This window comes from Hippopotamus amphibius, chromosome 14 (genome assembly GCF_030028045.1).
Source record: "Hippopotamus amphibius kiboko isolate mHipAmp2 chromosome 14, mHipAmp2.hap2, whole genome shotgun sequence".
Lineage (NCBI taxonomy): Eukaryota > Metazoa > Chordata > Mammalia > Artiodactyla > Hippopotamidae > Hippopotamus > Hippopotamus amphibius.
Genome location: NC_080199.1, coordinates 47,844,429 through 47,870,363, shown reverse-complemented (window position 1 = coordinate 47,870,363; position 25,935 = coordinate 47,844,429). Strand labels below are relative to the sequence as shown.

Here is a 25,935-nt window from a genome sequence, read left to right as displayed (position 1 = left end):
TCTTTTACATGTAAGTACCCAGCTGTCCCAGCACCATTTGTTAAAAAGATTCTTTTCCCTTTCTTAAAACTGAAAATATTTTTTTCCTTTTTATAGGCTTCTTGCACATTTCCTGATAAGCTCAGCAGTTCTTCAAAGCTCCCTGGCATTGGCTCATCTAAGTTATTTACAGGTTATTTTAGTATTCCCTGGGATGTAAATGATTTAACATCAAAAGATTTAATGTGCCTCAGAGGGTCTAGGTAGTCTTATAATATCACTTTTTTAACTGTGGTTTTTATCTCCTTATTCATAGTCTTCTATCATTTTCAATCTGAGAAACTTTTCCTTCACTGAAATGATAGGGGCAAAACAGTTGAATGGATTTTCAGTCTCTCTTCTGTTTGTTAATTTATACCATTGACTCCAAATGCATTTAACTCCTTCTTTTTGTCCTCTTGTACCTAACAAATATCTTTTGTCATCCTTAGACCCTCCCCCAGCTTTCAGCTCATTGTATACTTTATATTTTCTGTAAATCAATCATTCATCTTACTAAAAATAGAAATTATTTTTTTGTCCAGTCAGCTCCTACCATATCCCATGGCACTAACTTATCTATACAGAACATAATTCCAATTTAAAATTTTTGATGTGAAAGAAATTAGTATAATCCTTGCTTTTTTTTCCTTAAATTTTTATTTTGAAAAGTTTCAAACTTAGATAAAAATTTTAAAAAATATACAACGAGCACCTAACCTTCCAATTAGATTCACCCCTTTTAAACATTTTGCCACATTTACCTTCTCCTCTCTTTCATATATATGTGTATATATATACATATAGATAATAGGCTGTGGACACTACTCTTCAGCCATAAATGTCTGACATAAAATTGGTAATATTAAGGACAATATTATCACATCTAAGGAAATTATAATTCCATTATACTATCCAATATCTAGTCCAAATTTGTGCATTTGGCCACAAAATCTCTCCTCCTTTTCCTTCCCCTTATTCTTTTTAAATCCAGGGTTGCATGTTGTTGTCATGTCTCTTTACTCTCTTTAATTTGGAAGAATTTTTTTGAAATTACATTGGCTCATTTGAAAAGTCCAGGCCAGGTTTCTTGCAGAAGATGCCACATTCTAGATTCATCTGCCTGTTTCCTTATGTTTTATTTGTTCCAATATCCCCTACACATCTCAGCCTTGGCACTACTGACATCTTGGATCAGGTGGTTATCTTGTTCCTTGTAGGATGTTTAATAGCAACCCCCTCCCACCAGGGTGTGACAACCAAAATGTCTCCACATATGCCAATGTACCCAGGGGTTGGAGGGTGGAGAATGGGGTAGGCAGCCACCTCCTGGTTGTGAACTACTGTCTAGAAGCTTGCTTAAAATAAGGTTAAACAATTTTGGAAATAATATTTCTCAGATGATGTGTATTTCTAATTGCATTATATCACTAAGCACATAATATAAGATTGTCCCATTAGTGATTCTAGCCTTGATCAGTTATTTAAGGCAGTGATTTTTCTTTTTTAAGGTAAAGGTATGTTTTTCCCTTTTGTAATAATTAAGTTGTGGCTTGATACTTTGAGACCATGTGGAAATCCTGGACTCCTACAATCTTTCACCCAGTGGCTTTTAGCATCCTCTGATGGACTTTGTCTGAATCAACTGCGATTGATTTGGAAAATGGTGATTTTCTAATTCTATTACTTGTTCTACATTTATTCTCTGGTATTTCTTTGAAAGAAGAGTTTCATCCTCCCTCTTTATTTATTTTTACTGGCACTCTGAATTCACACATTTTCTTTATCCATTTTTAAAATTCAATTATTGTAATTATTCTTTTTGATGTCATATTATCCCAAATTCCTCCAGTGGGAATCTTCAACCCATTCTTTAAAGCATTTCTTAAAGTAAGGGAATTTAGTGTTTTGTGGAGCATTTTATTAAAGTTATTTTAAGTACCAGACAATGGAAATTCTTATTGCATATCCTGCATATGAGACCAAATATGTAAAGAAGGGCTTCACATTTAACCAGTGAAGAATTCTGACGATTGGGGCAACATATTACTTTCATAGTTAAGAATTTAAGAAGTTACACTAATTGAAAAATGCAATTGGTAAGAGAAAATTCTATTTAACAACCAATAAAAACTATTAGCAATTTAATTTTGAGTCATCTATTTACCTTCAGAATGGTAAACCTTTTCCTGACTCCTGGATATTCTGAATGGTGCCTATAAATTGAAATATGTAGCATACGTATGGCCTAAAGACTGTATACTACTGTAAAGTGTAGGGACAAGGATATAGTTATTTCTGATTCTAAAAGTGCTTGGATACATGTTTCATAAAAATCAGTAAGCAACGTGCTTGGACACATTTCAATAGTATTACAGCTAACCAAAGTATCGTGATTTTAAAATTATGACTTTTGGGAAGCCCGAACAGAATACATCAGTTAAAATAAAAACAATCTGTGTTAAGGAATTTAACTCCACCCACTGTAATGATCCCCTTCCTTCTGCAACTGTCAGTTTCCTCCCCAGTTCAAGAAGCGGCCCTGCCCAGTTCCGCAGTCTCTGTTCTAAGTCCGTGTTGGTGATGATGAAACAGATGAGGCAGGCCCCGCTTTGGAGCTGATGGTTTTAACAGTCTTCCCACTGGACTCGTCAGGTGGGACGAGAGCCACTAGGAAGAATCTTTCTCCGCTGCAGTCACAAGAGTGGAAGCCCGTGAAGGGCGGAGCAAACTCTCAGGGAGCGTCTCTGGGGCCCACCGCCCCTTCCGCCTGCTCCTCCGATTGGCTGCCGTGAATCTTGGCCGCCCAATCGCGTTGGAGCGTCTCCCGCGCCGCTCGGCGACGCCGCCGCGCATGCCCACTAGGGACGCACCCACTCGGGCCCCGGTCCCCTGGAGAGCCAGAGAAGGGCACCGGCAAGGGGCGGGCGGGAACTAGGCCTGGCAGTGCCCGTGCCAACGTCACAGGGCCGCGCCGGGACCTGGACAGGCCCAGTGGGAGAGCGACAGGGAAAACAAGCACCGACACAACCGCCCGATTTTCCCATATCCCTTAAGTGCAGGTTTTCCTGGGTTGACCCATTCACTTTCATTGTAGTGTGGCACCTGGGCAGTCCGATTTGGCTGTGGGGAGTCGAAAAAATCCTATTATATTTCTTTTCTTTGCCTCCGGGCAGACCGAATAGGGGAGTGAATGGAGCGAATCTTATAAGAAAGTAAACTTTTCTCCTGTGAGGAGTGGGCTGGGAACGGCCTTTGAGTTTCACTGTACGAAATGTGGCCTTATTAGCGCTTAACTGGAAGCGCCTTCCCGCCGCCTCCCCGGCGTCCCAGCTCTGGCGCTGTCCCGCCCTCTCGGAGGTGGCCGCCTGTGGGCGCTGGGAAAGGGGACTTACTTTCTCCTGTACCAAGAACCGCCCCACTAGCTACCACGGTGTGCAACTCAGAAAACTGACCCCGAACGAAAAGCAACCGGCCTTCGGCGGAGACGCCGTGTCGTGGTCCTCGCCGAAAAACTGGCCCCGACCTACAGGCCCCGGCTCGTCCTCGGCGGCCAGCCGCCCTCGGAGCGCCGCAGCCTCCCAGCCCCACGCCAGCCAGGCCGGCCCCCGCGGCCGCTCGGAAAACGCGGCGAGCGGAACCCGCACGCGGAAGCGCCGGGCGCACTGAGCATGCCCAGTTGCAGAGCCGACCAGAGGAGTTTTTTTCTTTTCTTTTCTTTCTTTTTTCTTTTTTTTAATCTCAAGTAGCAGACCTCCCCCCCCCCCAAGCCCCACGCCCCCCCCCCCCCCCCCCCCCCCCGCCTAAGCAGCTACCATGGCTGAGGTCCCCGGCGCGGTGTTGTCCCAGGCGGGTTGGTAAGTGGAGAGTCTCGTCGGCCGTGGGCGCGGGCCGGGCCCGAGGAGGGTTGGGGTTGGGGGCGGTGGGGTGCGTGTCGGGGTAGGCGGAGGCCGCCGCCCGCCCCCGGCCTCTCCCGGGGCCCTCCGGGCCGGCTCCGCCCCCGGCGCCACGCGGAGCCGAGCGAGTCCCCCAGCTCCCCTCGGAGTGGCGGCGCGGCCTGGGCCCCGGAAGGCGGGCGGCGGGCCGGGGAGAGGCCGGGGGCCGCGGGCAGGACGGCGGGGCGGGCGGCGGCGCAGGCCCGAGCCGAGCCGCCCCGGGGGACCCTCAGCGCCGTCGCGCCGCACCGGGGGGTGTTGCTGCGGCAAGACGAGGGGAGGCGAGGGCCGGAGAACGGAGGGCGGCGGAGAGGGACGAGCGTGGCCGGGGCGCGGGGGCCCGCGGGAAGTTGAGGGCAGAGCACAGCCCGAGCTGCCGGCGGGCCGCCTCTCCGTCCTCCTCATTCCCAGGTACAGGACGGAGCCGGGGAAGCCGTCCTCCGCGGCACACGCACACAACTTCTGAAGCTGTGAATGACAGCATTGTCAGTTCGTGTGGATGCTCCGTAGAACTTTTCTTGAAAGAATGACGGTGTTCTGATTTTTAAAGACGTTTCATGTCAAAATTTTAGGAACCGAAGACAATAAAAAATAAATTAAGCAGTTTCTGGAACTTAGGCCATTAGGGTTATAAACATACAGTTTAATTTACTAACGCTTTTCCAAGCCTGCATAGGCACAGTCTAGGATGAAGGGTGGGAAGGAGGTTGAAAAAAATTTGCCCCCGCTCTCTGGAAGTTCACTATCTTAGCGAAAAAAGGAGAAGGAGGCATTAAAACAACAAACACAAAAACAGGGGAAATTGTGGTAAACTTCACAGGGGTGCAGGCAAATGAGGCATGGCATTGGAGAGGAGGGAGAGTTAATTTCTTAGAGAAGTGGGCTTTGAAAGATGGTGAGGAAAATGCTTTCTGTTACAGTTACAGAGTCGCTGGAGATAAGGCACAGAGGTAGGAAAGTGCTTATTGGTTTGCAGAACTGAGATTAGATCCCTGTGGTTCCTGGAACTAAAAGGGTGTCCAGTGAAGATTAAGACCTTAAAAGTTTGTGGCCAGTCTGTGGCGCCTACAAGTGCCTAAAGGATGGATTTGATTTTGTGAATGAAGTTTTTGGTTAGAGTGCTCTAACACCTGTGTTTTAAAGATGGCTGCTCCTGACTCTACAGGCACTTCATTTTACAGGTGAAGAGATTGAGACACAGAATTGTTAAGTAACTTTCAAAAAAAAAAAATGACATAACTGGAAAGTGGTGGAGTTGAGTGGTGAGCACAGAAGGGCTAGTTCCAACCCTGGTACTTTTAACTGTTATTGTTCTTACAGTTTTTGCATAGAACACCATTGGCATAACAAACTGTAGTGTTAAAAACTCACCATTTTCAGTTTTATTTTTGTCCTTTTTACTGGAATTTCTATATTAGGTTTCTTCACAATGTTGTCTTGAATAATCTTGGATCACTCTTATATTTGCGTTTTTCCCCATTCTTCGTTTGATTGAGCCTTAGTTCTTCAGACTATTTGTATGAATTCACTTACAGTCTTTTACTGCTTTCCAGCATGATCCCACCTGTGTTAGAAAGGCTAATGCCATTATTTTGATTCCAAACACATTCTAAATTGTTCTTCTTTGGACTCTAAGATCGTTAAGGGTGGTTAAACTGCATCTTATGTTTCTGTATATCTGTAATGCCAGGGAGCTCAACACATTGTAGGTTCTAAGTAAAGTCTGGTACAGATTAACCTTGGATGCCAATGCCCTTACCAATCAGAATTCTCTAACCAGGCTCTCTACCCAAGCTTCCGTTCTTCCTATCTTTGTTATTTTGTTATAAATCCTCAGCAGTGTTATATTGTGACATTTGCCACTTTGTGTTGCAAATTATCTGTTTACATGTTTCTTACACCAAACTGCTGCTTTTGTATGGCAGGGACTCATAAAGGCAGAAATAATCTGTGGGGCTAATAAGACTATCTTTCTACAAGTTTGGGAGTAATTCCTGATGGGTCTTGAACCCACTAGACTTGTGAAGAAAAGAGGATGTCCTAGTCTTACAGGTGATTTATATTAGATTTTTTAAAAAATTATTTATTTATTATTTATTTATTTTTAGTTGCATTGGGTCTTCGTTGATGCGTGCCAGCTTTGTCTAGTTGAGGTGAGTGGGCCCTATTCTTTGTTGTGGTGCGCCGGCTTCTCAGTGCCATAGCTTCTCTTGTTAAGGAGCACAGGCTCTGGGCGCGCATGGGCTTTAATAGTTGCAGCACGTGGGCTCAGTAGTTGTGGCGCATGGGCTTAGTTGTTCCACAGGATGTGGGATCTTCCTGGACCAGGGCTGGAACCCTTGTCCCCTGCATTGGCAGGCTGATTCTTAACCATTGCACCACCAGGAAAGTCTCTAGATATTATATTTAAGTAGAGATTTATTTTGTTAACATACAGAATCTCAGTGGTGTATGCAGAGAACAGTACTGGAAGGAGAATTTCTGACCATAGAGCAGCTTTGACCAACTCATTCCAGTCTGACATCCTGTGTTTCCTCTGACTCTTGGAATTGTCTGATATTGTCACTGACAAAGCCAGTTTTCTTAGTCTATTCACTTAGTTAATTGTAGGACCTCAGAAGAAATAGATGCTAAAACACCTAAACTACTATTATCTGTTCAGTCGGCTTCACCTAAAATAGTAAGTTAGGGAAATATTTAGTGCTGAAAAGCTTATGTTTCTGAAAATGTGATCTTCAGGGGGTGCAGATGATCTGTATAGACTGGTCTGTTATTCCAGTTTATGTTATTTTTTTGAGCACAGTTTTTTCTTTTAAGTCTTTAATGTTCATTATAACCCCCACAAAAATTGATATTTTAAAATAGAACTCCCAATAGTAGCCACCCTGGCAGACTTTACAATAATTTTTTTCCTTAGTGGCCAGTAGCATGGAAAGTGTTATACTTTGTTGCTTTGAACTTAAAAGTTCCAGGAACTTCTCCAGTATGGTGACTGTGTTTAAATATTGCATGAAATTGTACATTGGTCCTTGGTAATCCTTGCTTATATGTATAAAATAACTATTGAGAGAAAATATTTGACTCCAGATTTGTCTGGATAACAGATTTACTTCACTCTTTGTCTTTTGTTTTTTCTCTTGAGATTTCTTTAAGGGGGAATTGTGTACTCCAGCTCATCTTTTGGGTTTTTTTTTTTTTTTAAGAAATATCAGCCTTTTGAAACTTTTTATTTAATAGAAACATGTTAAGGGAACATAATCAGTTGTGTTTGTTTTTGAAAAAGCTATTTTTAAAAATAGAATTAGTGATTATATAGCTTAACTCCCTCAGTGTGCAGATAAGGAAGCTGAAACATTGATATCAACAATTTGCTCAGAGATATAAGTGGCAGAAGCATGAATAGAGCCCAGATGTCTGGAATAAAGACTCAGTACTGATTTCCACCAACTCCTGGTGACCACATTTAATTTAAATTGTTGATCGGATATAACACATTTTGAAATTAAAAATTAGATTAAAGCATTTTTATGATATGTGAATTTCCTTTCTTCTTTGGGAAAGGTGGGTGCTTATTCTGAGGAGTGATGCTATTGAAATCAAAGAAACCTTTACCTTTTGGTGGTTCACCTAATTGCTGATTAAGCTTATCTAAAATCTGGTTAATTCTGTATTTTTTGAAGTCTAAGAATATCTGAAAAAGTAAGGCACTATATTACATATGTTTGCCTTATCCAGCAGTTTTGAGTTGAAGACACCATAAAGAAGCATTAGAAATAGTGTTTCCATTTTATTCTGAAGGAACATATTTTCTTAGAAACCCCAGGTTTCTAACATCCAAAGTTTAACTTGGTTGTGCTTTGAGGTGTTTGTTTTTTGTGGGTAGGGCAGAGTTGGAGGGGAAAGAGAACACAAAGATCTTCTTCTTGTCTTATCCCCCTTGAATTTCACCTTCCCTTTTGGAGTTCTCTCTCCTTGATTACTGGTACTACCATCATACTGATATCCTCTGGCCCAGATATATACCAAACTTCATTCCCTTGGTTTCACCTTTAAACAACTAAAAAAGGTTACAAGTCTTTGTCTTTATCAAAACACTGCTAGAGGAGAATATTTATTTATGGGATAGAGAAAAAAAGATGTACAATGGCAATATAGATTATAAAGTGATGGCTCTCTTGTCTTGAGGAGCATGCCCCATTATTCCACATGTTGCCTTGAGATAGCTGCTCCAAAGAGGTGGAACAGATTCAGGACTTTTTGCTGAAATTCCTAGTTCCTAGCTTTCAACCTGTCCATAGGTGGAGAGCTTCTTTCTACACCCCATCACCTAGAAACTTCTTCCAAAGCACATCATGACCAGGAAAGATTCCTGTTTGGTAGCCACCCCTGTAGTTTTCGTGTTTGTTTGTTTTCTTTTTTTTTGTGAGACGCTAGTTTCCCAGGAGATTGCTGGTGAATGAACTCATTCTTCAAGTGAGGAACGATCTTTGTAGCATCATAAATATAACTGTACCTGCATATAATATACTGTTGGTAATAGTCATGCATAAGAGTTTATGCAAAGGGTGTCATGAGGTTTGCTCCCTCATGTTATTCCAGCATAACTCTTAGGCATAAGTGTATTTGTAAAGAAATTTTGGTAGTTCTTTATAAGGTCACGTGCTAAGTACAGGATTTGTTTATTTTCTAGAATTATAAAATACTTCATCATTACCAATTTGATATACATGTATTCTTGGTACTCTCTTTTGGAAAGGATCAGAACCATTAAGATACTTTTTAGGTGAAACAGAATAATAGACCATGGTGAAGAACACTTAGAAGAAACCAATTGCTTTATATTTGGTTTTCAGGAGAGCTTACTGGAGACATCTTACATTTTGAAATATTTCTTGTTTCTTTAATGAGCATTTGTTACTGTATCTTTGCTTTATGTTGTTTGTGAAATTATACTGTTCAAATGTGTTGTTGACCTTCTGTCTCAAAGCATATTATATATTACCTGGTTGCTTCTGTTGATATTGTAAACTGCCAAAAATGCCAAATGCCTGCATATCCTTGTTAAACTGTGTAAGTTTTCAGGTTTGAAGGTGCCATTTGCAGTAGTTTTTTGGTGAACAACCTTTAAATCTAGTTTCAACTGCCTGTAGACTTGACTGCTTCAAGCATAAAGGGGGTATTAAAAAGATACCTGCTATTTCAGCAAGTTGAAAATAATTTCCTCCTCATACAGCAGCATTTGCTAGATCAAGTAAAAATTGCATGATAACATTTCAAGAAATCATAAAAATATAACTATATATATAAAACTATATATATAACTATACATATATATATGGCTTATGCTTTCTTCTTTTGATAAAAGAATATTGGCGTTTTGACTTAAGTCCCATCTATCTAGAAATTCTGACTTTTTGAAAGGTATAGGATCTGAAACTAGCTGAAGAACATTTTACCTCCTTATAACTTTTAGAAGAAGCAGAGCACAGTTTCAGCAATGAAAAATTTTTCGTATAAAAGTTGAGAAACATTTGTGAAGTCATAGAATGACAAAAGCAGAGAAGATAGGAAATGTGTGGCGATAAAGTAATAAAGTAAATCAAAGATACTTATAGCAGAAAAGAAGCACATTGGTGATGTAGAGAAAGAGGAAAGAACCATATTGTGTTCTGGAGCTGGACAAGAGCCTTACATGTACCTTAATACTGTAACCCCGGCATGTTTCACACCCCTGCTTGATATATGTGAGTCTTTGTGCACATGAGTGCTTCTCACTCATTTTACAGTTTTACAGCGTTTAGCGTGGAGACAAATAGCTACTTTCATCTCAGTATAGTGCTACTGAAGTTATGATATCTTTACAACAAGTCTTCGTAGTAATGCAAGGAAATACGTAACCCTTTAGTAGCGTGTATACTGAAATACAAGTAGTAAATATTTATGCCTCTTATACACAAGGCAGTGTATTTGTTGTTAGGATGTTGTACAAGACAGGCAGAATTTAAACATGTTATACACTGGTATTTTGCTTCCAGGGTGGTGTTGGGAGCAGTTAACCCCCACTTGAGAAGTCTGGCAGGCTTTGCAGACCTAGAGGCAGGGTATGTTATATATGCCAGCCCAATATAGTGTCTAGTCTTTGTCTAGGAACAAAAACAAGGCAGATTCATTTATTGTACTCATTCAGCAAATAATTATTGAACATCTTGTTATGGCAGGCACTTTCTTTCAGTATGATCATATGTAGTCTTATGGGGAGAAAGCCATTAATTACATATTCAAACATATTGCATCTGTAAAATATACTAGAGAGGAGAAGGACATGGCTCCATAAGAGCTTATAGAAGGGAAATTTGGTGTCTTCATGGTGGTCAGAGAATGCTTCCCTGAGACCTGCAGGATAAGTGGGAATTAGACCAAATAGGGGGAAAGCAGCATATGCAAAGATCACATGGCAGTAGGAAGCGTGATGAGTACAAAGGACTGAAGTACGGTATTAGTGGAGCGCAAGACAGACAGGCAGTGTAGTGAGATGGGGCTGGAAGATACCCAGGGACTAGATCATGTAGCTTGGGCCTTGTAAGTGGTGTTAAGTTTCATTTTTATTTTTAGGTGACAGAAATCAGTCGAAAAGTTTTATTAGGGGATTGGAGGCTTGAAGTAGTGATGACATGTTAGTTACGTTTTGAGGTATCCTTGCATTGAAGAAAATGGATTGGAGCTAGGCAGGAATAGATGGGTGGAATGGTGGTGATGATTGAGATGGAAAGCAGTACATTGATTTGAGAGAATATTTATGAGGCAAAATGGACAGAACTTTTTTATGGATTAGATATGGGAGTGAGAGAGAAGGAAGTGTCAAGGGTTTGATTTCTTCGTTTCTAGCTTATGTACCTGAATTGAATACAGCACAGTTAGATAGGGACTATTAGAAGAGGACCACATTCTTGAGGGGCGGATCATGAATTAAAATTGGACATTACTGAGTGTGAGGTGCCTTTGAATCATCTAAAATTGGACATTAGGAAATATTGAATACTCATCTTGCACTCAGAAGAGGAGACTGGGTTAGAGATATAAATTTGTGGTCATTTGAGTATAGTTGTTGGTGAAGCAGTGCATGAATGAGATCATCTAAGGCTTGCACTGTCCAGTATAGTAGTCATTAGCCATATGTGGCTACTGAACACTTGAAATGGGTCTAGTCCAGATTCAGATGTGATGTAAATGTAAAATACACACTGAGTTTGGAAGACTTAGTACAAAAAAGGAATATAAATATCTCTCATTAATTTTTATATTGTTTACATATTGAAATAATATTTTCAATATATTGTGTTAAAATATATTATGAAATTAATTTCACCGGTTTCTCTTTGCCTTTTAAAATGTGGTTACTAGAAAATTTAAAATTACATATGTGACTTGTGTGATATTTCTTTTAGACAGCAGTGGTCTATGATGTAAAGGCCAGACTTTGAGTAGGCAGAGGCTAGGTTCAAGCAATGAGGAATTTCAGCATTTTTAGAGAATTAGCCTTTGAGGAGCTATCAGAGGGGGAAAAAGCATATGAAGTCATTAACTTTTCTAAGAAGAGAAAATGAATATAATCTCTAAGAGTTCTTTGACAAGATTATTTGATTAGGTCAGCATTAGTTTATTGACTTGCTAGTATTATAGATTCAGAGCAGTTTTTAAGACAGTCTTTATAAATTTAAGGTGTCTGAAGGTCATTTAAAAAGAGTTCTCCCAAAGATTAACAAAATTGATAAACCATTAGCCAGACTCATCAAGAAAAAAAGGGAGAACATGCAAATCAACAGAATTAGAAATGAAAAAGGAGAAGTAACAACAGCCACCTCAGAAATACAAAACATCATGAGAGACTACTACAAGCAACTATATGCCAATCAATTGGATAACCTGGAAGAAATGGATACATTCTTAGAAAAATACAATCTTCCAAGACTGAACCAGGAAGAAATAGAAACCATGAACAGACCAATCACAACTACGGAAATTGAGGCAGTGATTAAAAATCTCCCAACACACAAAAGCCCAGGACCAGATGGGTTCACGGGCGAATTCTATCAAACATTTCGAGAAGAGTTAACACCTATCCTTCTCAAACTCTTCCAAAATATTGCAGAAGGCGGAGCACTCCCAAACTCATTCTACAAGGCTACCATCACCCTGATACCAAAACCAGGCAAAGATGTCACAAAAAAAGAAAACTACAGACCAATATCACTGATGAATATAGATGCAAAAATCCTCAACAAAATACTAGCTAACAGACTCCAACAGCACATTAAAAAAATCATACACCATGATCAAGTGGGGTTTATCCCTGGGATGCAAGGATTCTTCAATATATGCAAATCAATCAACGTGATACATCATATCAACAAACTGAAGGGTAAAAACCATATGATCATCTCAATAGATGCAGAAAAAGCTTTTGACAAAGTTCAACATCCATTTATGATAAAAGCTCTCCAGAAAATGGGCATGGAAGGAAATTACCTCAACATAATAAAAGCCATATATGAAAAACCACAAGCCAACATTGTTCTCAATGGGGAAAACCTGGAAGAATTCCCTCTAAGAACAGGAACAAGACAAGGGTGTCCACTCTCACCACTATTATTCAACATAGTTTTGGAAGTGTTAGCCACAGCAATCAGAGAAGAAAAAGAAATTAAAGGAATCCAAATTGGAAAAGAAGAAGTAAAATTGTCACTCTTTGCAGATGACATGCTATTATATATAGAAAACCCTAAAGACTCTACCAGAAAACTGCTAGCACTAATTGATGAGTTTAGTCAAGTAGCAGGATACAAAATTAATGCACAGAAATCTCTTGCATTCCTATACACGAACAACAGAAGAGCAGAAAGAGAAATTAAGGAAACTCTCCCATTCACCATTGCAACCAAAAGAATAAAATACCTAGGAATAAACCTGCCTAAGGAGGCAAAAGATCTGTATGCAGAAAACTTTAAGACATTGATGAAAGAAATCAAAGACGACACAAACAGATGGAGAGACATATCATGTTCCTGGATTGGAAGAATCAACATCGTGAAAATGACTGTACTACCCAAAGCAATTTACAGATTCAGTGCAATCCTGATCAAATTCCCAATGGCATTTTTCACAGAACTAGAGCAAGAAATCTTACGATTTGTACGGAAACGCAAAAGACCCCGAATAGCCAAAGCAATCTTGAGAAGGAAAAATGGAGTTGGTGGAATCAGGCTTCCTGACTTCAAACTATACTACAAGGCCATAGTGATCAAGACAGTATGGTACTGGCACAAAAACAGAAAGGACGATCAATGGAATAGAATAGAGAACTCAGAAGTAAGCCCAAACACATATGGGCAGCTTATCTTTGACAAAGGAGGCACGAGTATACAATGGAAAAAAGACAGCCTCTTCAATAAGTGGTGCTGGGAAAACTGGACAGCAACATGTAAAAGAATGAAATTAGAACACTTCCTAACACCATACACAAAAATAAACTCCAAATGGATTAAAGACCTACATGTAAGGCCAGACACTCTAAAACTCCTAGAGGAAAACATAGGCAGAACACTCTATGACATTCATCAAAGCAACATCCTTTTTGACCCACCTCCTAGAATTATGGAAATAAAATCAAGAATAAAGAAATGGGACCTCATGAAACTTAAAAGCTTTTGCACAGCGAAAGAAACCATAAACAAGACTAAAAGGCAACCCTCAGAATGGGAAAAAATAATTGCCTATGCAACAACGGACAAAGGATTAACCTCCAAAATATACAAGCAGCTCATGAAGCTTAATACCAAAAAAGCAGATAACCCAATCCACAAATGGGCAGAAGACCTAAATAGACATTTCTCCAAAGAAGACATACAGATGGCCAACACACACATGAAAAGATGCTCAACATCACTAATCATCAGAGAAATGCAAGTCAAAACCACAATGAGGTATCATCTCACACCAGTCAGAATGGCCATCATCACAAAGTCTGGAAACCACAAATGTTGGAGAGGGTGTGGAGAAAAGGGAACTCTCCTGCACTGTTGGTGGGACTGTAAGTTGGTACAGCCACTATGGAAAACAATTTGGAGGTTCCTTAAAAAACTACAAATAGAACTTCCATATGATCCAGTAATCCCACTCCTGGGCATATATCCAAAGAAAACCATAATCCCAAAAGAAACGTGTACCATAATGTTTATTGCAGCACTATTTACAATAGCCAGGACATGGAAGCCACCTAAATGCCCATCAACAAATGAATGGATACAGAAGATGTGGCATACATACACAATGGAATATTACTCAGCTATAAAAAGGGATGAGATGGAGCTATATGTCATGAGGTGGATAGAACTACAATCTGTCATACAGAGTGAAGTAAGTCAGAAGGAGAAGGACAAATATTGTATGCTAACTCACATATACAGAATCTAAAAATGGTACTGATGAACTCGGTGACGAGAACAAGGATGCAGATACAGAGAATGGACTGGAGAACTCGAGGTATGGGAGGGGGTGGGGGGTGAAGGGGAAAGTGAGACTAAGCAAGAGAGTAGCACAGACATATATATACTACCAACTGTAAAACAGTCAGTGGGAAGTTGTTGTATAACAAAGGGAGCCCAACTCGAGGATGGAAGATGCCTTAGAGGACTGGGGCGGGGAGGGTGGGGGGGACTCGAGGCGGGGGGAGTCAAGGAAGGGAGTGAATACGGGGATATGTGTATAAAAACAGATGATTGAACCTGGTGTACCCCCCTCAAAAAAAATAAAATAAAAATTAAAGAAAAAAAAAGTTCTCCCAAAATCCCCCCCAAAACTCCTCTAAATATAAAATGCAAATAAAACTTAGTTGCAGCTTTTCAGAAGATAATTTTCTGTCATGAATATTAAGTGAAGATGTTAAGAGAAAACGTTTTTAGTTTGCTAAATTTTTAAGCAGCACCTTGAGAAGTTTGAAAAATACCAAATATGAAAAAGTAAACATAAGTATTGATGGAAAAAGTTGCTAAATAAATTAAGCCAACATTTTATAATGGGTATTGGGATTGATTTTGTTCAAGTGTTGGTTTGAGAGAGATATTGTTTTGTTTTTTTCTTTTTGGCTGTGCTCAGCGACATGTGAGATCTTAGTTTCCTGACCAGGGATTGAACCCATGCCCCCTATAATGGAAGCGCAGACTCCCAACCACTGGACTGACAGGGAATTCCTGAGAGAGAAATAGTTTATGTATGTAAGTTTAAGTGTACAAAAAGTTGGTAGGTAATCATGATAAAGTTAATGACATAATTTTACCCATTTCTCTAAATATATTTTGATTTTGGATTCAAGCTAAATGAATATTTGGCTTTTCCAGTTAGTTAAAATAGTTTGATTGATGCCTTGTTATTTTGTAAGCTCCTGTAAGGCAAGGATCAAGTCTTTTCATATTTCTGTAGTGTTCCTAGCATCTAGCAGGGTGTGAGGTATACAGTAGACACTTAAATGCTTGTGGAATGAATGTTAATGTCATCTTAGTTAGTCTTGGTATTTTTCATCATATTGTTTTTGTGTTTTCCAGGACCACGAAATTTCTTCAAGCTTTTTGCAGAGTAGAAAATTGTTATTTCTGAAATGAATGTTGTGAAATGAAAAAAAAAAAAACCCCAGCAGTTTTGTAAAGAACACAATCTCCACAGAAATACAGGAAATAATGTTACACAAATATCTCTATTGATTCTTATTTGTAAATGAATATAAAAACATATACTTACAAGTTTAGATGTAAATTTTGAAATATGTTGATAAAATTTCTTTGCTTGGGACAACCAACTGTTTCTGTAGGGATTACTGAGGAAAAAAAGTTACAAAAACACTGCTATGTACCCTTGATCTTCAGTTAGATTTATACCTCTTTTTTTTTTTTTTTGGCCGTGCTGCACGGCTTGTGGGATCTTAGTTCCCCAACCAGAGATCGAACCCAGGCCCTTGTTAGTGAGAGAGTGGAGTCCTAAGCACTGGATTACCAGGGAATTTCCAAATTTATACCTATTTCTTGAGAAGCACTATGGTTGGTGGTTAAGACAAGGGCTCCGAAGTCCAAGTCTCTTGAGCCAGAGTCAGTTGTGCTGCTGCCACTGAGTAGCTGTAACCTTGATCACATTAATTCACTGCTTGCTGCCTCAGTGTCCTCATCTGTTAAGGGATGCCAATTGTAGCGCTGTCTCATAGTATAGTTATGAGGATTAGTGAGTTGGTACATACAAGGGTTTAGGACACTGCTTGTCTTATGCTGAATGCTCAGTAAATACTTGCAGTTCTTCCTGTTATATTGTTAAGCCTGGACTCTTTGTAACTTATTGTTGTCAGTGAAAATTCATGTGATTTGCACATATATGGATTTCTGACGTTGCTTCACTTTTGAGAAAAGTTGTCCTTTACTTTGTTTTAGAATACCTCGTATAGTCTCTAAAAGGGTTCCTTGATAAAGACAAAAATCTTTATGTCTTAAGGATTTTGAATCTCATAATAAAGTATATTCTTATCATTTGGTAATCTTATAAATGTTAGTGTTTCAAGTTAAAGATAAAATGGTACAGATAGATAGAATATTTATTTCATATAATATTAATTATTTTACTTGTAAAGGAAGAATAGAAAGGCATTTGAGAGAGGAAACTATCAATATGTACTGTCTTACTATGGATATCAGTTTAGTAAGTATTTGCTTTTTATTTTTGTAAACAAGGATTTCACTTAAGGAGTAATGGGATGTCCTCCCCCAAAATTAAATGTTTGGAACCAGATATATGTAATATGTAAATTTATGGGACAATATAATTTTTTTAAAATTAAATACATTTTGAGAGAGGGATCTTCTGAGTTTAGTTTTTGAAGAAAGAAAGATTATACAGTTTTACACTAAGTAGGGGGTTGGCAAACTAGGGCCCATGGGCCAAATTTGGCCTGCTGCTTGTTTTTGTAAAGTTTTATTGGAACACAACCAGACCATGCTTTTTGTATCATAGGGCAGATTTGAGTAGTTGTGGCAGATATCATATGGCCTGAAAAACCTACAATTTTTACTACATGACCCTTCATAGAAAAAGTTTGTTGATCTTTGCCCTAAGTAGTTAGTAAAATAGATTAGTCCGTTATTAGTTAGAGAACACTGAAGTTTGAACAAGTAGTATGTTACTTGTCCAGTATTTGTCAAAGTAACTTTCCAAAACAATGACAATTCTTCTTCTTGTCCTTGCCCTCACTCCTAAGAATTAGTATGAATGGTGCTGGCTCACAGATTAGTCAGTCCTCACTATTTGATAATGTGCCAGTACTTGCAGTGGGGCTTTCTATCAAATACAAAATTGTCAGGTGTTTTTGAAATGGTCTAATGATTTTAATAGAACTTTTCCCTTATGTCCTTGGGCAGATAGAAATCCTTTATTGGTTTCAATTGAGAATTTCTATCACAATCTGGACAACTTTTGGACTTTATAGAAAACCTAGAGCTCAGATAGTTTTTAATCAAATCAGTACTGCTTAAGGGAAGGAAACAGTGAATGTGAGGTTGAAAAACCTCTTAAAACGTATTAATCCTGAGTACAATATAAAAGTTTGTCTTTAAATAACAAAATATATATGGTAACCAGTCATTTAAATTAGCCCAATTTATCTGTAACAAGTTGATTTTTTTTTTCAAGCTGATTATTTTAGATTAGGAATTGAACTTTTGGAAAAAATAACTACATGACTTGATTTGACAGAGTTGGTGAAGTTTTCTAACAATAGTCCAGGGACTAGGCACGAAGTGTCTAATAAAATTCAGTTTTTCAATATCTGTTGCCATCATTGATATTTTTCCTTTTTGGAGCTGTGTCCTCACACTTGTAGAATTACCAGTCCCACCATGTAGAGATTCATATTCGCTGGGATCCAGTGCACAGTATCCATTTTTGACATTACTCTGGTTTGGAAATTACTGTTTCATCAGAACTTTTACATTTCATCTAACTGCTTTGGTGTACTGGGGCTATAACTAATATAGTGATTATAAGCAAACATGCCATTTAACAAATGCAACCAATAATAGGCAAATACCATTACTGAGAAACCAGGCCTTGAATTTTAGCTGTTAAACACACCAAAGCAATCTTTATAGCTCTTCCACACTCTTAAATGATATAATAATTTTGAAGAGTACATGAGGTTTTCTGTACAAATCATGATTAATTTTACATATCAAATTGTGAGATGTAAACAAGCAAAACTGCTTCCTTTTCTCAAATGGCCAGACTGTGTGTGGATTACTTGCTGGATCTCCTGCGAACCACCTTGGTCCAGAGACCCATTGAAAGTTTTAAATCAGGGCAATGAAAAGATCAGATTTGCTGGGTTTAAAAAAATCACTCTGGCTTTTATTTCAAGCATGGGTTAATTTCTGGGCAGGGACAATTTAAAGAAAAACAGTCTTTAAAGGTAGATGTCATCAATGAATTTTTTCTTAATTCCCTTAAGAATTGAAGAAATGGAAGACTCTGGTTGGCTGTCAGTGTCCTTGACTTGTCTCCCTACCCTACTCTGCCCCAATATTTATTTTTTAAAAGATAAAATCAGTTAATACTGTTTACTCTGTTAGTGTTAGTGCTGGTTGTTTCTTGGTGTCCTTTCATGAGAGTTTATACATTTGCTGGATGCCTAAAAAATTGTGCGTTGTAAATTGATAAGTTGTGATGTAAGATTTAACATGGTGTGATGTCAGATTACAGCAGAAATGACCTACTTTATTTCAACTGATCCCTTCAATAGTAAGTATCTCTCTAAGTGTAAAAGAAGATGAGGAAGGCCATAATATGGTTTTTAGATCTAGATTTCTGAAAAGTAGTAGGGACATTATATTTCTTAACTAATCAACCACTAATTCAATTCTTATTTTAGTGCTATTTCCAGGCCAATATGTGAATGAGGTTATATTTAAAGCATTTGTTTAATAAGTAGATATTTATTAACCAAGTTTTTTTTTTTTTCAATATCTGAATTTCCTTTTTAAGAAATTATTTTGTGAATGCCTTTTCTGGTATTTTTCTTTGGTTTGAAAGTTGCTGTTTTAATGTTGAGCGCATATATAATTGTGTTCATATGTAGAATTCTCTGAAGCAGTCTTCATGTTACTTTCTACCTTTTTACCTTTACCTGCTGTTCCATTTGTTGTCTGCTGCAGCCTGCTTGTGCTTCTTCCATGCTACTGAAATGCTCTTGCTGAGGTTACTAATGACCTCCCAGTGAAGTACATTTCAGACCTTTCCTTACTGACTTCTGAGACGTGGGATGGTGGTCAACTTATTTCTTGAAATTCACTATTCCTTGTATCCCCTAACACTGCAGAATTCTTGTCCTCTTCATCCCTTTCTGATTATTCATTTGCTGTCTTTTTTGGTATTCTTGTCCCACCCTTCTCTGCCTTTTCTTACCTTTCCTGTTGGTACTACCAAAATTATGTCTTTGTTCCTCTTTCTCATTCTTTTTACTTTGTCTCATTTGATTTCATATTGAAACTGGTTTTTATATGCCAGTGATTCCTAAATCTGCCTAGGCCTGTATTTGAAAATACATCTTTGTATACAAAACACTTGCTACGTAATTTGAACTAGGTATCACAGAGGCACCTCAAACTCCCCATGCCTCTAGCTGTGCTTCTCTTTCTCACTTCTCTTTATACTTTGTCTTAGTTGGTAGCACACTCATGTTACCAGTCACATGAGAGTCATTTTTGACTCATACCATTCTCTTATATTTAAATTAGGTATTGGTCCCGCCATTTTACCTTCTAAATATTTTTCACTTAATGCCTTCATTCTTGGGAACATGTTAATAGCCTCCTTACTGGTTTTCTTGTTTCCTCTTTTAAATCCATCTTTTCTGTGGCTGTTAAAATGAGTTATCTGAAATGGTTGTCTAACCTTTAGATCTCTTGTTACCTATAGGATGAAAACTGTCTTCCTTACATAGGTTTGTATGGCCTCTTGTTGCTCTTTCTCTGGCCTCCTTTCTGGTGCCTCTCTTCTTATAGTATGTGCTCTAAAAATATCAACCTGCTTGTGAATCTTTTGTGTACCTGGTATATTGTGTCCTGCCATTGTACCATTTCTAATAATGCTTTTCTCTATTTGAGTTCATTCTTGCCTATCATTTTAAGCTGTCACCTGTTACCGGACTTCTTTTCTGATGGGAGGTCCTTCCTCTGAGCTCTTGTAACATTCTAGCTCTAGTTCATTGGGTTATAATTATTTATATGTCTGTCTCTTCAAGTCAACTAAACATCACTGGAACGGAAGTTATTTGAGGTCAATGACCATGTTCCTTTCATCTTTGAATTCCCAGGATTAGCACAATATCTGTCACAGAGTAGGGAGTCAACAAATGTTTATTGAATAAATAAAGTGATTAGATTATATCCTGTGATATCCCTTATATGTGGAATCTAAAAGAATGCTACAAATGAACTTATTTGCAAAACAGGAATAGAGTCACAAGTGTAGAAAACAACTTAATGGTTACCAAGGGCGAAAAGAGAGGGAGGGATAAGTTGGGAGAGTGGGAGTGACATATTCACACTACTATATATAAAATAGATAACTAATAAGGACCTACTATATAGCACAGGGAACTCTACTCAATATTCTGTAATGACCTATATGGGAAAAGAATCTAAAAAAGAGTGGATATATGTATATGTATAACTGATTCCCTGTGCTGTACAGCAGAAACTAATACAACATTGTAAATCAACTATACTCCAATAAAAATAAAAAAATAAGGTGATTGGACTTTTCTTTTTAAATTTCAGCATGATTAACATAATTTACAATGTGCAGCTTTTAAGTGTTTAGTGCAATAGGTTTGTTTTTTTTTTTTAAGCTCTTTATTGAATATAATTGCTTTACACTGCTGTGCCAGTTTTTGAGGTACACCAAAGTGAATCAGCTGTGTTTATACATATATCCCCATATCCCCTCCATCCCGTGACTCCCTCCTACCTTCTCTCCCTATCCCAGCCCTCTAAGTCATCACGCATCATTGAGTTGATCTCCCTATGTTATTGTAATAGGTTTTTATAGTTATATACACTTATGCAACCATCATCCCAGACAAGAGACAAAACATTTCCATCACCCAAGAAAACTTTCTCATGCTTTGTCTCTTCCACTGGCCTGTTGCCCCCAGGTCATCTTTCTGTGACATCTATCATTCTGAATTAATTTTTACTGTAATTGGACATCATAAAAATGGAATAATTTTTATAATAAGCTTCACATAATGTTTTTGAGATTCATTCATGTTCTTGCCTGTAGCAGTAGTTTATTATTTTTTATTGTTGAGTAATATTCCATGTTTGAGTATAGCATAATTTTTAAGTCATTTTCCTGTTAATAGACATTTTGGGTTGTTTCTAGTTTCTGGTTATTAGGAATAAGACTGTGACCATTCTTGGATCAGTGTTTTTTGTGGGCATGTGTTTTCATTTCTCTTGGATAAAATATCAAGGAGTGGAATTAGTTGGCCATAGGGTAGATTTATATTTACCTTTATTTCCAAAGTGGCTGTGACATCTGTGACATTCTCTCATACCAACAATGTATGAGAGATCTGGTTTCTTTATTTCCTCACCAGTGTTTTCCGTCCTTTTAATTTTAGCCATTCATGCCTGTGTGAAATGGTATCACATTGTGGTTTTAATGTACATTTCTTGATGACTAAAGATGTTGAGTACCCTTTCGTGTGCTTATTGGCCATTTGTATTCTTTTCAAAAAATTTTATTGAAGTATAGTTGATTTATAATATTGTGTTAATCTCTGCTATACAGCAAAGTGATTCAGTTATACATATATATATTCTTTTTTCATATTCTTTTCCATTGTGGTTTATCACAGTATATTGAATATAGTTCCTTGTGTTATGCAATAGGACCTTATTGTTTATCTATCCTGTATATAGTACTTTGCATCTACTAATGCCAAACTCCCAATGTTTCCCTCTCCCATCCCCCCACCAACAACCACAAGACTCTATGTCTGTGAGTCTGTTTCATAGATATGTGTATATGTTCTTTTTTGAAGTATCTATTTGAGTCTTTTGCCTATTTTTTTTAAAAAATTGGATTGTTGGACTTTTAATATTGATTTGTAGAAGTTGTTTATATGTTCTAGATACAAATCTTTTGACAGATACACATGCTATGAGTACTTTTTCCATCTATGGGCTTTCGATTTATTTTACTAATGTTATTTTTTGATATTAGAAATGTTTAGTTTTGGTGAAGAACAATTTCATGGTTTTTTTTTTCTTTTATGATTATTGCATTTAATGTCCTATCCAAGAATTGCTGCCTGCCTCAAGTTTGTGAAAATGCTCTAATGTTTGCTTCCAGAAGCTTTAGGGTTATCTTTAGGTATATGACCAAATTAATTTTGGTATGTGGAATGGGAAAGAGGTTGAACTTTATTTATTTTTTTTATACAGGTATTCAGTTTTTTCAGTAACATTTGTTAAAAAGATTTTCTTTCTCTATTGGATTGACTTGGCATTTTGATTGAAGATCTGTTGACCATATTGTGTGCATCTATGTTTAGATTCTGTTCTGTGTCATTGTTCTGTCTGACTGTCCTCATGCCAATATCACAGTCTTGATTAATGAAGTTTTATAATAGTACTGATAACGATTAGTATAACTTCTCATCTCTTCTTTAAGTATAATTTGCCTATTCTTGATCCTTTGTATTTCCATATGAATTTTAGAATCAGCTTACCTATTTACTGAAGAAAGCTTGCTGGAACATATGATAGTTAGAAAATGATGGTAGTGTAGTAAACAACCTCCAAAATGGCCTCTCAAACTATACTTTTGAAAATTCTACGTAAAAGCATACTCTCAACATTATGTTGAAGGCAGAGAATACTGAAACTATCAAAGAGCTGAGGGTTTTTTTTTTTTTTTTTTTTATATATGTTAACAAACACCAGTACAATGGTTCCACACACTCCCACCTCAAACTTGTCCCACTGTGGAGCTTGACGGATTCAGGGCTATGGGAAAAGCAAAGGAGAGATGCAGTTGGTTTGAGGGTGAAACCAGAAAGATGAAATCTATCCTAAAACTGAAAATACTAAAGTAACTTGACATGTCAGGAAGGTATTTCAAATTATGCATATCTTAAAGGGACAAGTTCCAGATAAAGGTCCAGGTAGGTGGGAGATTTAAAGAGATAGTTGTTGTACAATGGGCCAGGCATGCAACTTTAAGAGATAGATGGTTATATAAAAGAACAGGTATGTGATTTAAAGGCATAGACTCTATTTAGAAGATTAATACTGATTTCAAAAAGTAGGCATTATTTAAAGGCATAATCTTCCAAATACCTAGCTTCTGGGAGACAAAAAAGGCAAAAAAAGGGTAGGAAGTAGTTTCCATCAGCATTTGGATAGTAAAGAGTTAAAAATAAGGGAAAAGTTAGAATCTTTCAAGACAGCTGAATCACAAATTGGAGAATTCACAAAAACTACTTCTCTGCCTCCTCCCCAACCAAACTGAAGGAAAAAGAGCAACCAACCATCCCTTTAAAGTACCTGGTATTGATAGGAAAGGGTGACATTGGACTAGAAATACTGTAAAACAGGTCAACAGCACAAAAATGGAAAAAACAAACAACAAAAAAACAAGTTTCTAAATCAGGAAATAAATTTGTACACAAATTAACTGAGGAAAATTCGCCTCAAATACACCATGGAGTATTAAAAACACTGTAAATTGATACTCCAAACAGAATTAAATTTACTCTAACTAGCATTTGAGAATATGAAAAATCACTTTAATCAGAAATTCAGAAACTGAAAACAGAAAATGGACAATAAACAGGGAGAAATTAAAAGAAAGAATTGATGGAGTCTGGAAAAGAATTGTCAAAATTATCACAGAAATGAAGACTATATTTCAAGGTGCCAAAGGGATAATAGACTAATATGAAAATTTAATAAGAGCCTCAGAAGAAAAAGCAGGAAAATAACTATGAGAATTAAAATGACATAAAGAAGTAAAAAATGTCAGAGAAAAAGTAGTGGAAGGCTTAGTCAAGGAAGTCTTGTTTTCTTGGAATCTCTGAAGAAGAAAACCAAGACAATTAAAAAGAGCTGATATCTGAAACTATAATTCAAGAAAACTTTTCAGGTAGAGAAGACCTGAATCCACACATTGAAAATATACCAAGAACCTGGAAAAATTAATCCACAGCAATTAACTCTAATATATATCTTAGTAAAATTATTATATTAGTATTTCAAAGATAAATTTTTTAAGACTCCATGCATAAATCCCAAATAACTTAGAAAGGCAAATGAATTATACAGTTAACCTTTGAACAATGTGGATTTAGGGGTACCGACCCTCCATGAAGTTGAAGGTTCATGTGTAACTCATAGTCAGCCTTCTATATACACAGTTTTGCATCTGCAGATTCAGCTAACCACGGATAGTGTAGTATTACTGAAGTATTTATTGAAAAAAAAAATCTGTGTATTAGTGGACCCGTGTATAAGTAAACAACAAACCATATTATTCAAGGGTCAACTGTACTAGCATCAAACTTTTCAGAACCAGCGTACAAAGCAAGGCAAAGTGGAACAGCATTTTTTAAATAGTCAGTGAAAAAAGTGATTCTGCATTTTATATACAGTGAACCTGGTCTTTAAATATTAATGTTATATAAACATAGTTTTCCGCATACCAGACCTTAGGGAAATCTCTACCCCTGAGTCCTTCTTGAAATGTCTGGATGATGAGCTTCATCCAACCAAATGATAATTGGGAAAACTTCAGCAAAAGGACTGATGATGAGTGTTTTAAAAATGTATAAATATACATATAAACACTAAAACAAAGATGGGTGTGAGAATGGAATACTAATATAAAAGTATTATGTAATGTGACAGCATTAGAAATAATGTAACTGGAAAACGGGAGGGAAACAGAGAGGGAAAGGGGAAAATAGGGCAGTAGGTATTTAAGAATATCAACAGTACATGATAAATCATACATTAAAAAGTTAAATGAGAAAATGAGGCTCAAGGGAATTAAAAAAAGATATAAGTACGAAAGCACCACAAAAACAAAAATACAGACCTTTGTAAAAACCAAAGAAACATTTTAACAAAATAGCAAAGAATACACATCCTGTGGATAAACATGCTAAAAATAACAAGATACACAATTTATAGAATGTGATGATGAAATTGAGACCAAACATATCAATCAAAATGATCCACGTGAATGGGCTTTACTCAAAAATTAAAAAAAATTTTGCTTCATGTAACAGAACCCAATATGCTGTTTATAAGAGATATACTTAATGTGATTCAGAATAGCTGAAAATAAAAGGATGGTTAAAAGTATACCAGACAAATGGAAACAATATGAGAGCAGGGATAGTGATTTTTATATCAAATATGGTAGAATTCAAATCCAAGAGCATTAAATGTGGCAGAGAAGGTTAATGCTAAAACCCACACTCCACAATTAAGATGTTACGTTTATGAATATTTATGTTGATCAACTACCTTTCAGAAATAAAACCCACAGGAGATGTGGGGGCACATGGACAGAAGCATACCAATAATAGGAGCCTTTAATATACCACTTTCATTACTAGATAGATGAAGTGTGCCAAAAAAAAAAAAAAAAAAAAAAAGAGATCTAAATAACAAGAATCAAAAGATTGATATTTGGTGCATACAGAGTGCTACACCTTGAAAATGGAAAATACATCTTTCTATTGCGTGCCTGTGACACATTGACAAAATTGGTTATATATCAGGTCTCAAAGAAAACAATTTCCAAAAAGTAGAAGTATTACAAACAACACTGATTACAACGCAATAAAACTAGGTTTTACTACCAAAAGTAAAAACAGCCTCTT

The 25,935-nt window shown here is 37.4% G+C and overlaps 1 protein-coding gene across 6 annotated transcripts in view; it reads left to right on the top strand.

Annotated features, from left to right (window-relative positions):
* The first annotated feature begins 3,025 nt into the window (after positions 1–3,025).
* TDRD3 (tudor domain containing 3) overlaps positions 3,026–25,935 on the top strand; it is a 173,251-nt gene continuing 150,341 nt past the window's right edge. For 2 of the 6 annotated variants that reach the window (XM_057707177.1, XM_057707179.1), the window contains exon 1: positions 4,254–4,364. Coding sequence is in view for 2 of the 6 variants with exons in the window: in XM_057707175.1 (XP_057563158.1) it covers positions 3,835–3,875 (41 nt within the window). In the remaining 4 variants the exon portion in view is untranslated. Of the gene's footprint in view, positions 3,876–4,253; positions 4,365–25,935 lie in introns of those variants that run through there. The other 4 variants (XR_009048983.1, XM_057707175.1, XM_057707176.1 and 1 more) reach the window with 4 other exon arrangements.